Below are 14,919 nucleotides of genomic sequence, written 5' to 3'. Positions count from 1 at the left end.
GGATGGTGGATGGATGGATGGTGTGTATTGTTCATTCAAATCTGACCATTTCATTGGGAAAAAAATCCACATTATGTGCATTTCCTCAAACTCTGAATTATCTGGAGTAATTCAGCCAAGCTCTGTACCGGTTAAAATGAAATGCCGGATATTGTATATCCAGCTCAACATTTGGCTTTGAGCTGGATATTGTGATTCTGTCTGTCTCGACCCTCTGTCCTAAAAAGTTTACCATGAGTAAAAGATGAAAACTAAGTAAGGTGGCCCTTATTACTAATGGGGAAAATTAATTCTGGAATATTTTGTTTGCTGGCAGTGTATATTGTGAGTTTAGGTGTAAACTCTTGAGACACCAAATTTTAGCCGAATTGGATGATATTTAGTGGTGCTGCATCATACCCAATGTTTGACCCTAAAAAGCAAAATTATTGTTGTGATGATATATATATATTTTTTTCCATTTGAAAAAAGTGTTTGCTTTACTTCATTGGAGGCTACATTATAGCAATACCCATATTTGTTTCTTTTTTCAGGGATTGGCCCTTTGAGTTATTATTAATCACTTATTTACTATGACTGAAGTGAAATCGTCAGTGCCAGTGATGAAAACCAGGAGCAAAACCAAGATTTTACTTGTAGTAAGAGTAGTAGTTCCCTAGGTAGCCTGGCTGAACAGCCCCAAGTCCCCAAGAAAGGCCACGGCCAAGACTGGGCATTCTGATAAGAGTTCTCGAGGAGTGTATGTTGTGTTGTTGGCACAGTTGATTGTGTGCAATGCAGTCTTCCATAATGTGCTTAACCCCTTAACCGCGTGGCGTCACTTTCGTGACGCTCGGCCACAATGGATCATACCGCGGGGCGTCACTTTTGTGATTCTGTGTTATTTTGAATTATCCCGGGCTCTAAAGTGGTGGCTTGTATCATCTATCAGTACTGCCAATGTCCAACACTAGTCAGCACTCCAAATCTCATCTGTACTCCCATCCATTGTTGACATTTTAGCGATTTTACCCCCTTCGTGACTCCCCTCCCTACCTGCCCTCCATTACCCTGTCCTCTCACCTCCCACGCTGCGCTGCGCTATACAAATTTCCCCCGGATTTTTCCACAGATTTCATCCATTGAAATAAGCCCTATGCCCTATACTTATACAAAATAATATATACCAAAAAAAAATAAGGTAAGTGATAGTGTTATATACCAGGAATTGGCTAATTATCACCTGACAACACCTCACGTGCATTCATTCGCTACTTTACCACGGTAATTTCCCCTTTGAATTATGCCTTGCAATCGATGTCTGTAATAAAAATATATATCAGAAAGGAAGGGAGAAGCCTAAGTCACATTTACATTCACCTGGAACTACCTATTTCTTTATGTATTGCCGAGATTTTCTGCCTATAAAAAATTAGCATGTAAGTTAGCAGCAGTCAGCCTCAGTGTCATTGTCAACCCTTCCCTTCTCAGATAAGCCGCGGCATTTAGTTCCTTGTCCTTCGCTGTAGTGAAACCATGTCGCACTCGCGCCCCGCCATTCCTGCCACTTCTGCGCCCATTGCAAAGGGCCCCGTGACCTCTACCCCTAAGAAAAGTAGTGAAGGAAGCATGAAAGGACTTAGTGACTCTGCAGTGGCACGTGAACTTGCAGAATTGTCCATGGTGATGATGGACAGTGATTTTGACGATTCGGGTGAATCGTGTGATGAGCCGGGTGAGGTTACCGTGCCAGAAAGTGCTAGTACGAGTGCTTCAGTGTCGGAAGTAGTCTCTAGCTCCAAGGGAAAGGAGCTGTTAGTGCAGCAAGGCAAGGAATTTGGGAAGGGAGTGAAAAGGCGGCGTGTTAGCCCCAGAACAATGCCCCCGCGTGACCCAGCCCGCCATGAGTCCCGAGTGCATTCACCTCCCCGTTCCCCAAGCTCCACTTCACTCATTTCTTCCTCATCCTCGGCTGAGTTATCTCCGGAGTCTTCGTCGTTGGAGTCACCACCAGCATCAACAGTGAAGGCAGGCCGTAGAGGAAGAGGTAAATCCAGGACTGTGAAAAGTAGTGTTGTTAGTAGGGTAAGGGCTGCTAGTGCTGTACGGCAACCCAGGGTCAGTGCGAGTGACCTTGAACGAGATAAATCTGCCTCACAGCCAACCACCACCACCACCCGCCCTACACCGCCATGACAGGGAATCCTGGACGCCTTCGCGTGGACGGAAGGGTCAGATTTTGTGCCTGAAAATTTAGTATTTGATGAGAGCTCCTCAGGAGTTCAGCCTGCCTTCACTATTGACGAAAATGCTGAGTGTGTGAACTACCTTTTGGCCTTCCTAGATGACGAAGTCATGCAGCACATATGTGATGAGACCAACAGGTATGAATCACAACGTGCTGCAAGTGGTACAGGTGCAGCCAAGATGCAACAGTGGTCCATGCTGGGAGCGCAGGAGCTGTATGTGTTCTTTGCCCTCATGCTTCTCATGCCACACTCCAAGAAGCATGAGTTTGAAGAATACTGGTCCATGGACCCCTTACTACCCTCACCCACCTTCAATAAGTACATGGCCAGAGATCGCTTCCGGAACATCATGGGAAACCTGCACTTTGCCGACAGCGATGTACCTTCCCAAACCGACCCACTCTGGAAGATCCGGGAGATTGTGAGCAGAATGAAGGATAAGTTTATGTCATTCTTCCACCCCTTTCAGAAGGTTGTCATTGACGAATCCTTGGTTTTGTTCAGAGGACGTCTTCGGTTTGTTCAGTACATTCCAAGCAAACGCCATTGCTTTGGAATTAAGTTCTTTGTACTGTGCGACTGTAAGACGGGGTACATCCTTGACTTTGTCATTTATTCAGCCAGCACTGTCGATCTGGATAAAACACACCCCCTTGGCTTCTCAGGCTGTGTAGTGAAAGTGCTCCTTGAAAAGTATTTTGGTGGGAATCATGTGCTGTATACAGACAACTACTATACAGCACCGAAACTTGCCAAATACCTTTCTGAGCACGGCATTGGCTCCTGTGGCACTGTCAAAAGTAATCGTGCCCACTTCCCCAAATTCACAGAGGCAGGAACCTCACAGCGAGGAGACATGCACCTACGCAAGTCTGAGAAGATGCTAGCAATACGGTGGCATGACAAGAGGGTCGTGCACATGCTCACCACCGTACATAAGGGGGAGATGACAGACAGTGGGAAGGTCGACCATAGGACAGGCGAACCTGTGATGAAACCTGATGCTGTGTTGGACTACAATATCAACATGCGGCTGGTGGACAAGTCCGACATGATGATTGGTGAGATCAACTGCCTCAGGAAGAATACTAGGTGGTACAGGAAAGTTTTTCTGCATCTCATAGATATGACGATGCTGAATGCCTTCATCCTGTACAAGATGAAGGTCAAGCCACCCAAGTCCTTCTCCCTGAGGTTGTTCGCCAGGACTTGTGTCCAGCAGCTGCTGGAAAGATATGGTAGGGTGACAGCAGCAGCTCCAAGGCGCCATCCAGTAACACTTCCCGACCGACTTGAGCAGAGGGCGTATATGGGTCGGCACAGACTTGAGCTTATGCCTGCCACAGGGAAAAGGAAGGCTGCGATTCGCAGGTGTCAGGTGTGTGCACATACCACCCGCCGCACACCTGAGCACAAATGCACCTCTTGGCAGTGCACTGAGTGCCAGATTCCTCTCTGTGTTACCTGCTTCTTCGATTACCACAGCCAGAAGTAGTTCTAACAGTGCAAGTGTGAAAGGAGAATAATTTGGAAATAATGCTTAAATAATGTGTAAATAGCAAGTGAAAGTAATGGATGTTCAGTACATATGATTGAACAGTGTATTATAGTTTTATCTTACTGAAAGTGACAGTGAATAACATAGTGTAAGTAAAATAGAAGGGTAAATATTGAAAATAGAATAGAAAATGTAAATAGTAATGTAAGTAATTAGTAATATAAGAATATGAGTACAAATAATTTATGTTATAACAGTGAAAGTGAATCCGTGGCTCTCTACGTATTTTACTGAATGAAAAATTGAATGACTTCAGTGAAATAAACTAATACTACTGAAGGAAACTTATGGAGAAAGACTCCAGATATATATAAGTGTGATATAGTAATAGAAATATAAAGTGTGAGGGGTTTTATGAATGATAAATGACAGAGTACCAAGAGCGAACTAGCGCAAGTGCGACGATCAGATGCGCTCGTAATTTCCATTGCTTTCACAGTGTTTTTTTTTTTGGAGTATGGATCCCAAACTACTTGAAAATCATAGAGTAGTGTTTATAGTGTTAATATCTGGCTGTGGTAATCATATTACGGGTTGTCGGGAAGTGTAAAGTGGAGACTTCGTTACCCAACTTCAGAGGTCTCCACAAGTCCTACGGTAACCGATGAAGACTCAACAAACATTCCAGGAGAAAGCTGAAGGTATGTGCCATAAGCATATGTAATTTTAATATTCTAGGAGTAATAACTGATTTTTGGCAAATATTTTTTGAGAGTCTGTCGGAGCCCGAATAACCCCACGGGACACGCAAAACATTGGTAAACATGCCCGCGGTGTAGGGGTTAATAGTATGGGGTGCTGAGTTGCATCTTGGACAGGCATCAGTGACGGAGTCATCCAGCCTCTTCTGACAACTTGAGAGGGCTGGATGATTCCCACATCTCAGCCTGGCTTGTTGGCCAACCAAGTGAAAGACTACTTAGAAGTATGTAAGTTACCTTCTTGTGTAGAAGTGTTAGTGCGGCTTTCTTCCTTGATGCTAGCAGAGACACAAACACTGAGGGATTCAGCATGTGTTCTTTCTGAGGGACTAGGGGGATTCTGGGAGAGAGCTTGCATTCCTGCATATGAGCCACAGATTCGTATCCCCAAAATCGAATCTCTCTATAACGAATGGAAAAAGTTGGAGAAGAGTAAGAGCCAGAATACAGAAAGAGAGAAGAGAAAGAGCTTCCAAGAACAGATGAAAGATCTCTGACATTGCACACACGAATGCCTTCAACCTCATCCAAAATCGTGAGGTTAACCCCTACCATGCTGGGCAAAAAAAAAAGACTGATGCCCCTCTTTGCCAGCCAATTTTGGATTTTCTTTTTTCTGGCTAAATGGGCTTAATGCATCAATATAAGATCCCTGGCACTAATAAAAGTAATCACTAAAGCCAGATAGTTGGTTGAATCGAGTCAGGTTGGTGCCACTCTACCTCTGAAATCTTTGAGGTTACTGAGAGAGCAGAGCGGTTGTGAGCTTGTGAACTGATTTTGGATATTTTTTTCTGGCTAAATGGCCTTAATACATCAATATAAGATCAGTGACACTAATAAAAGTAATCGTCAAAGCCAGAAAGTTGGTTGAATTGAGTCAGGTTGGTGCCACTCTACCTCTGAAATCTTCGAGGTTACTGAGAGAGAAGAGTATCTGTGAGCTTGTGAACAGATTTTGGATTTTTTTTTTTTTTTTGTGGGTAAACGGGCATAATACATCAATATAATGTCCCTGGCACTAATATAAGTAATCATCCAAGCCAGAAAGTAGGTTGAATCGAGTCAGGTTGGTGCCACTCAATCTCTGAAATCTTCAAGGTAACAGACAGAGCATAGTGGCTGTGAGCCTGCTAAGACTCACTCCCCTCCCACGCTCCAAAATCAGTGTTGTAAGCGTAGTGGAGAACTGGCTGAAGTTAACGAGATACGATATTACCTTCCATTTTTGGTTCCTTGCAATGAATTCACAATTTCACAATACTGTAGGACGTAGATCTACATCACTGACTTTTTTGAAGGTGACGTAGATCTACATCGCTAGTGTGGTACGGGTTAAGGAGTTCTTTGTGGCTCAAAGGGAGAAAGGGAGGCGAGGCTCTATGCTGGGTATTGATGTCAAACTTCGCCTGAAAGAATGAAGACAGAGAGAGAGAGAGAGAGAGAGACAGCAGATTGAACAGGAGAGGAGAGAGTGTGAGGAATGTCACTGAGCAGTAACAGAGGAAACAGTGGAGCTGGTTGAAAGCCCAGCTAATGATTAAGATAAAACAGTTGATGATTATACAGATATAGCAGGTCCTTCCTTTTTGACTGCAGCTCCTCCTCTGAAGTGCCAACGAGCACAAAAAAAGTTATCACTTCTCCAGATACTGCAGCTTTAGATTGGACCAAGACTTCAGACTGTGCTGCAGCCCATCTGCTTTCTGCGACCATTTCTACCTGTGGACAAGATCCATCAATGTATGCTATCAACAGGCAAAGTATCCACCGAGATCGAGTCAAGTGTCGGAGGGAGTCTGCAGAATGGCTGAAGAAATCATTCCATCCAGCTGTGCCACTTGTAGTTCACTGGGAGATGGAAAACTAATTCTTGATGTAACCGGAGCAAATGTCACTGAACGCCTTCCAATTCTCGTCTCAGGTGATGGAGTTTCAAACCTTTTGAATGTACCCAGTTTGGAATCAGGGACAGGAAAGGCCATGGTCAGTGTCATCATTGAAACCTTGAATGACAGGGGTATATATGAACATGTTCGACACCAGTGCCAGCAATAATGGATTGTGGGCAGGGACGTGCACCCTTATTCAACAACAGGTACACAAGGATCCTCCACCTGGCTTTTTGCCATCAGATTTTTTAGATCATTGTTCAGAAGTCCTTCACCATTTGCCATGGACTGTCCTCTGGTCCCGACATTCTCATATTTAAGCAGTTCAAAGCCACGTGGAATACTATGGACACAACATGCTTTCATACCTCGAATGACAATGAGGACATGCCGGTGATTGATAGTGAACAATGTAATGAGCTCATAGCATTTTATATGAAACAGTTGCAAGAAAGCCAACTTCAAGATGATTATCAAGAACTGCTAGAACTGTCCCTTGTTGTCTTGGGTGGTGTACTGTGCTGTGGAACACGATTTCAGCACCCTGTTGCTTGCCACCATGCCAAATGGATGGCTAAAGTTAGATACAGCATCAAAGTCTATCTTTTCCATGATCTGACAAGCATCACACTGAAGCAAGGTCGAGGATTGAAGCAGTTTGTTGTGTTCATCATGAAGCAATACTTGAAATCATGGTTCATGGCAACAAAAGCAGCTATAGCTCCAGCAGATGATCTGAGGCTTCTCCAGGAATTGTCACTTTATCCAGATAAGGACATCTTACAGGTCTGCTTGAAAGCATTTGGTCATCACTTGAGGGATTTGTCAGAGCAATTAGTTAGATTGGCCTTTTTTGATCCAACTGTTGACCCTAAAGAGAAGCAAAAAATGGTGATGGCTTTTAACAAAGAAGGAAGCAAAGGTCATATAAAGAGAGCAACAATTGAACTTAAGGCGACAGCACTGAGTCGGAAAAGTTTCATGTTTTGTGACCAGTAACACCAAGATCTTCACACTGCTTGGCCTTCCTCATTCATTCCTTGAATTCGATCCATCCACATGGGAAAGTCGTGAGGATTACAAGGAAGCTGCTTGAATTGTCCAGGGGCTACAGGTAACAAATGGTTTTGCTGAAAGAGGGGTAGCACTGATTCAAAGAGTTTAATCCAGTGTTGGCCAAGAACGAAGATCAATGGTAGTTTCTTCTCCAGGTCATTGAGCAACACAGGCAAGTTTATCCAGATGTGAAGAAGGCTACAGCTGGCAGCAATTACAAGCCATAAAACTAGGTAACAGTGAGTGGGAGTTGGGTTCCCATAATACCCTCCCCCCCAGAGAGTGGCTAATGCTTTGCAGAGAGAGGGACCTAATGGCATATTAACATTATGCCATAATAGTACAGTAGAACCTCGGTCCTCGAACACAATCCGTTCTGGAAGGCTGTTCCAGGACCGAATTGGTCGAGGACCGAACTAATTTTCCCCATAAGGAATAATGTAAATCATTTTAATCAGTTCCAAGACCCCAGATGCTTACCTATTTAAGTTTCAGCACTGGTACCAGTGCTTTCCTTTACAAGGTGACTGTATATTTCTCTTGCCTTTTCACAAATTATATACTCACTAACACTGTCTCCTGCTAACTGTTTCTCATTGATGAAGATAAGCAATAATTTTTCCACTTCTTCAATTATTTTCCGCACTACTTTCCTCTTTTCACTGCCAGTAGCCGTACTGGATGAACTTGCTTTCTTTGGAGCCATTATTAGGGGCTAATACTGCACTGAATCAAGAAAAATGTGAAGCACAGCAGGACGACCACGTTGACGAACAACAAAGGTGGACACGTGACTGTCGGTCGGCTAGCTTCCCTTCGTTTGGCTGCGTTCAGGTTGGTCGAGGTCCGATATTTTGGTCAACCTCTGGAGCAAAAATTTCTTGAATTTTTTGGTCGAGGTTCAATTTGTTCGACATGTGAGACGTTTGAGGACCGAGGTTCCACTGTATAACTTTGAACATGATGTGACACCAGTTAAAATTATCTAATAAGCATGAAGATTTGCATATACCATTTTTTAATCAATAGGAACAAAGTCCTGCTGTAGCTGAAGTGAATTTTTCAAGTTGAAAATTAAGGACCACCCTAGTAATGATACAGTACAGTAATACCGTACAAGTATACTATTGTTTGGTGAAAACTAAGCATAGAGAACAATACAGTAATGATACAGTACAGTAATACTGTACATAGTGCACTGTTGTATGATGAAAACTAAGCATAGAAAACAATACAGTAATGATACAGTATAGTAATACTGTACATAGTGCACCACTGTATGATGAAAACTAAGCATATAAAGTAATACAGTTATGATACAGTACATAGTGTACTATTGCTTAATGAAAACTAAGCTTACAAAACAATAGAGTAATGATACAGTACAGTAATACTGTACACAGTGTACTAATGTATGATGAAAACTAAGCATATAAAACAATACAGTAATAATACTGTACAGTACATCGTGTACTATTGTATGAACTTGCCAAGTGTTGGCATCAGTGGAGGGTAGAGTAGCACACCGTGCAGTTCAGTACAGTGCTCTGCTGTACAGTACACATAGTCCCATGTGGTTTAGTGGTGAATGTCTCCCCCAAAAATTACTCCAGCTCCACCACCTCAGGCTCGATCTCTGCCAAGGGTGTTGGAGTAGGTAGTGCAGATGGAGTGGCAGAGGGTGTCAGGTGGAGCCACAACCTCAGCCATCATGCACAACATAGTAGCATAGGTGAGGCACATAGGGAGAGACTGCACGGGAGGGTTCACACTCGCACTCATAAACAGTACTGTACTCGCACTCACAATGGAGCACAAGCACATGACCTTCGCAATAAATAGTACAGTAGTATGTACAGTACTTTGAAAATAGGAGCATAGGACACCACCGAGTAAGTACAGTAACAGCACCACAGTTTTGCAACCACGTGGTCAGAAGATGGGAGCACAGACGCTTCTTCACTGTACGACATCCATGGGCAAGAATGAGAATGTGGCAGTATTCTCAGGGCGCCGGGTGAGCTGAGCTTGCGATGGATCCTGATTGGCTTGTAGCGGGTGTTTCCATTGGCTCTCGAGTTTCAGGGTTTTCCTGGGTGCTATTTGGCTACTGCTTATGAGTCGGTTGAGACACCTGAACGCCAGATATTACATTGGATCGCCAGTTATGTCCCATTTTGGAGCCAGATGTTGCATAATTTCGCCAGAGATTGCTTTAATAGAGCCAAGATAGCTGTGCTGGATGTTGCTTTTGGCTGGATACTGTGACAACAGATAATTGAAAGTGTACTATGTTATAGAAAAGTAACATTTGTCCAACCTAACTAACATCATTTGGACTTATGGACTTACCTAACTTGGGCATCTTAGTAAAGAGAGTGGGAAAAAAAAAAAAAAACTAAACCAAGCCTATCAGCAACAGCTGAATTGACACAGAGGTGGCTTGCAGCCCTATTGGACTCAGGTTCTAATTCTAGCTAGGGCAGAGAATAGTTTAAGGATTTGAATTTCATAAAAGTAGACTGTACTGATCTACCAGAAGACCTGCCGATGTGTTGTAAAAATACCCCTGTTAATACTAATACGCCAATCTTAATGAGATGGCCCTAGCACCTATTCATCATGAGTGGTAGGTGGATGTGCCAAAGTGGTGACATGGGGAGGTGTATGGTATGTAGGATGAGTACTGCCTTGAGAATGGGCTGTGAAGTCTATGCCCAGAATCGGACACACACACATGCGCGCACACGCACGCACACATGTGTAAGTAGAAGTAGACGTAGCCGAGGGGTGTAATTCTGTAGAGAAGGTTATCAGGTTAAATCGTCAATGGGAGGAGAGCCGCTAGGAGAGAGTATTGGTGAGGTGTGCAGGAGATAATGTAGGCCTTCGCTGTTCCATTATTCTCTTCGTATTTTAAGTAGGATGATGAAATAGGCAGATTTGGGTTGACGGAGTTTATTGTGAGACTGTTACTTGAATAAAAGTAAGAGTTTGGCGTGACCTGTATAGCTTATGGTTGGTAGCTATTTGTGCTAGCTGCTGTCCTCCTACTTTACTCTCACTCTCCTGCTCCCTATCGCTCTCTCATTGTTTAACTCTTGTTCTCTCCTACCCTGCTCTGCCTGACTCTGTCTTCTCCTACCTTCTAACATTCCTGCATGTGATATCGGACTTATATCTCCCTCAGGCTCCTGGCTAAAGTGTGTGGGCATACGTGTGTGTACGTTTGTGCTAGTGTATGTCTGTCACGTTTCCGACACATGGTCAGAGGTGTTTGACATTCTTGCTTAGTCTTGGGTAAGGGGATGTGTTCTGTAACTCTTCCTGGAGAACTCAGCCATAACTACCTGTTTTATATATTGTTACCTACTGTATAGCTGTATAGTTTCATAATTGTAGTTACATATATTATTTTGCTATGTTATGCCTACATATCACTCGGTCATGCCCTCTGTCGTACCAATGACAGTAAATATTGTCGTAACATATTAATACATATTACATGCACATTACAATAAACTTGTAAGCTAATTAAGTGAAATACATAATATTTGAAAATTTACATAATTGTATGAATATTGTACAATTGCAGTTACATCGTATTAATGCTATTTTAGTTACATAATTTTAATGCAACTGTTATGCAACTGTGACTGTAACATAACATTGTGTTACTGCACCTGTTTCATAACTGTGTTTGCCATAAATTTGTACTTAAAGTTACATAAAAGTTATATCTTGTTAATGTAATTGTTACATAATGGGGTGCTTCTGAAAAGCCTAGTATTCCGTCAGATGGCTCCACTGTAGCAGTAAACACATTCCCACACTGTTTAAAAAGCATAATTTTATTTGTTAAATATTTACACTGTTGTGTGAAATTGTGAATCATGGTAATGTCATATGCCGTAATATAAATAATACAAATAGAACACGTATATATAACGTATCATGAATTGTTTATATTTATCATAAACTGAAATTAAAATATCACTGATGGCATGTGATGGCAATCCACCATTTCAGTGGTCCTATATTATTTAATTTCTGCTATATTTAGTGCAAGTTAGATTCTTAATACATAGTTTCTTCAGAGTGTAAAGTACGCCTAGTGGGTATCTTGACTCATCCAGTCTCTATGTGGGCAGAAATTTAATGGTGAGTAAATACTGGCATTCACCATCATAAATCATCTGGGCTGAGGAACCGTCCCAAAACCAAGATCGTTTACGCGTCATTCTTTACCTGGTCTCACTGAGGACAGACGACTGTGGAAGGTAGACAAGCCAAGACATCGCCTCCAAGTGATCCACAAGATTCACACGGAGTCAAGTTCAGTATTCACGATTATATATATATATATATATATATATTATATATATATATATATTATATATATATTATATATATATTATATATATATATATATATATATATATATATATATATATATATATATATATATATATATATATATATATATATATATATATATATATATATATATATATATATATATATATATATATATATATATATATATATATATATATATATATATATATATATATATATATATAGATATATATATATATATATATATATATATATATATATATATATATATATATATATATATATACATGCAAACGTGAGAACACATGACGAGTAAATACTACTGCATCCTCTTAAATGTCTACCCCCAGTGAGATTGCATCCAGGTCAAGAGGACTGGTATGTGCACAAGCTACTGACTCAGTCAGTGGAAGATCTTACAAACATATGTGTGTGGACAGGTGGCCTGGAGACAGTTCTCACATGACCATACCATTAGGGACTTGCCAAGAGGGGGCAATGTGTATAAGATATTGATGATAAGATGACCTTAAGGTAATTATTTGGTAGGCACTTGGTGAAATATAAAAATTAAAATAACCACTAGTTCCCAACAGAAAAAGGCAAAACTTCACTGTAACACTTTATTTACAAAAAGCTACAGTGATACATTTGAATATGACTCACTCATGGTGCAAGGAAGCTGCAGGGGAAGGTCTCTCTCTCTCTCTCTCTCTCTCTCTCTCTCTCAGCTCAACAGTCAGGAACTCACATTACTGAACTATATGTGTTTGTGGGTGTGTCCATTTACGACAGTAATGTAACCAACGTCGGGTACAGGGACATGAGAAATGGGCGTAGCTTAGTTAACAGCTAGAGAGGCAAGATGTGGGAATGACAATCACACAAAGATATCGCTTAGTGAAACACACTGCCTATACATAGTCACTTATGAACCAATGACGAATGTTATGAATTTAGCTTGTTTCTACTCTGAGTGAATCCGTGACATTACACACCATCAAAATAAAATTTTTCATCGAAACTTGACATCTCTCGTGAAAAAACTTAAACACGGGACTGTCTTGTGGTGCGCATGCGTGAAGGAAGCGAGCAAATTGTTGAATGCCAGTATTTACGCAACATTAAATTTCTGCCCACATAGAAACTGGGTAAGTCTAGATACCCACTAGGCGTACTTTACAGTCTGAACAAACAATGTATTAAGAACCAAATTTGCACTAAATGTAGCAGAAATTAAATAATATAGGGTCACTGGAAGGACGGGTTGCCATCACATGCCATCAGTCATATTTTAATTTCCGTTTCTGATAAATATAAACACTTCACGATACGTTATATATACGTGTTCTATTTGTATTATTTATATTTCGGCATATGACATTACCATGATCCACATTTTCACACAACAGTATGGATATTTAACAAAGAAAAATATGCTTTTTAAACAGTCCGGGGAATGTGTTTACTGCAACAGTAGAGCCATCTAGCGGAATACTAGCCTTGAAAGCACCCCATTGTGTTGGCCATAAAAGTTACATCCTGCTAATGCAACTGTTAGATAATTGTGTTGGCCATAAAATTGTTGCTACATATTGTTAATGCATCTGTTACATACTGGAATTGTGTTGACCATAAAATTGTGGTAACATCTTGTAGCAACTGTAACATTTGTAGTAATGCTATCGTTTGTAGTTACATAATTGAGTGTGGAGAGAAAAGGAGCGGTAATTGCCATGCTTGACTAAGATTGGTTTGTGCCCGGCTAGATGCAAGGACTTGAGGTAATGGTAGCACATATTACAGGAGGCATCGGAAAAGCATCACTTTTGAGGCTGCATCCACGGATTTCGTGTAATTTCCATGATTTACCAATGTAGCAAACTGTTCCATGATGTTGCCGTGTATTATGGATCCACAATTAAGAAACACATGATTTAGGAGATTCCACCGTAGAAAATAAAGTAATTTTAATGCTGCAGTATGAATGTATGTACAGTATATATCATCAAACCATGTCAGCAGAGTACTAGGAAGAATATGGTAACTCATATACTAGTACTAAAACACTCAAGAAGAGAAGTTATCTTGAATTTTATTTTGGTTTTCTCTTTCAGCCGTTACTTCCAAAGCATTGCAACAGGGCAGTCTCGTTTTCTCCTCACTACATTGACAGTGCTTCGTGCAACCTTCTGGGCCTTCACTCACTGGTGAAAATTCCCCAAACAGTCATTGATGCTGGCAGTTTATGTCTCATAGATATAAAATCAAAGGAGGAATACTGTGATGCCAGTGACCAGACATGTTTGTCAAGAATATTATCACATCAGATATGTAGTACTAATACAAGAGAGGAGCACAAGAAAACTCTACATGAAGACAGCAGACAAGTGGCTCCTGCAGATGTTGTGAAAAGCTTCACTTTTCAGGTATTTTTTCCAGTTTTAGCTCAGTTTTTATAGCTTCAATTTCACCAGTGTCATTTTAAACTTGTGTTCTTCGTGAAAGTTTCGTATGGTAGTTGTACATAGTCTCATGCAGGTTTGATTATTTTGAGTTTTAAGATTTTTAAGTCTGTAGTTATTGGCAGTTGCCATATCTGAGATTTTATTTTTTTTCTTGTAACAGCTTTCAGCAACTGTTTTGGCATGGGTTTATCATCCAGCTGATAGAAAGTAGCTGCATCAATTGAAATTAACTGTTTTTGGCTTGGGTTTATCATCCTGCTGATAGAAAGTATCAGCATCATTTGAATTGATTGAATGATTAATTTTAGGCAGGTTTGCAAGAGGGTGATTGAAGACGGAAAACAGGACTGCCACAATCCTACTTTAGAGGAAGATGTGATCTTAAGTGGCTAGAGTGACAGGGATGAGGGTAAGGTTGGCAGAAATAATATAATGGTACCAAGACTCATTGTAGGTGTCACATAATGTGACACTTTGGTCCCAACCTCGTGTTGTTATGGAAATTTTGCATTATACAAACAAAAAAAACATATGTATAAAGCAGCTGGTACTCTGAAGGCCTCGATACAAAACAGAGGTCTGAGTTTGACGAATGCAAGAGGATTGCATGAAGGGATATTCATACCCATATTGACATGTAGATGTCAGATTTTAGTG

At 41.1% G+C, this 14,919-nt stretch overlaps 1 protein-coding gene across 1 annotated transcript in view; it reads left to right on the top strand.

Moving 5' to 3' along the window:
* Positions 1 to 14,919, top strand: part of BHD (folliculin) — a 60,477-nt gene that overhangs the window by 24,266 nt on the left and 21,292 nt on the right. The window contains exon 10 of the mRNA XM_080282312.1: positions 13,912 to 14,223. Within this exon, the coding sequence (XP_080138438.1) occupies positions 13,912 to 14,223 (312 nt within the window). The remainder of the gene's footprint in view (positions 1 to 13,911; positions 14,224 to 14,919) is intronic.

Source organism: Coenobita brevimanus, chromosome 93, assembly GCF_032717465.1.
Source record: "Coenobita brevimanus isolate Jiangsu-jjx chromosome 93, ASM3271746v2, whole genome shotgun sequence".
Taxonomy (NCBI): Eukaryota; Metazoa; Arthropoda; class Malacostraca; order Decapoda; family Coenobitidae; genus Coenobita; species Coenobita brevimanus.
The sequence above is the reverse complement of the archived record's forward strand: the minus strand, read 5'-3'. Positions and strand labels throughout refer to the sequence as shown.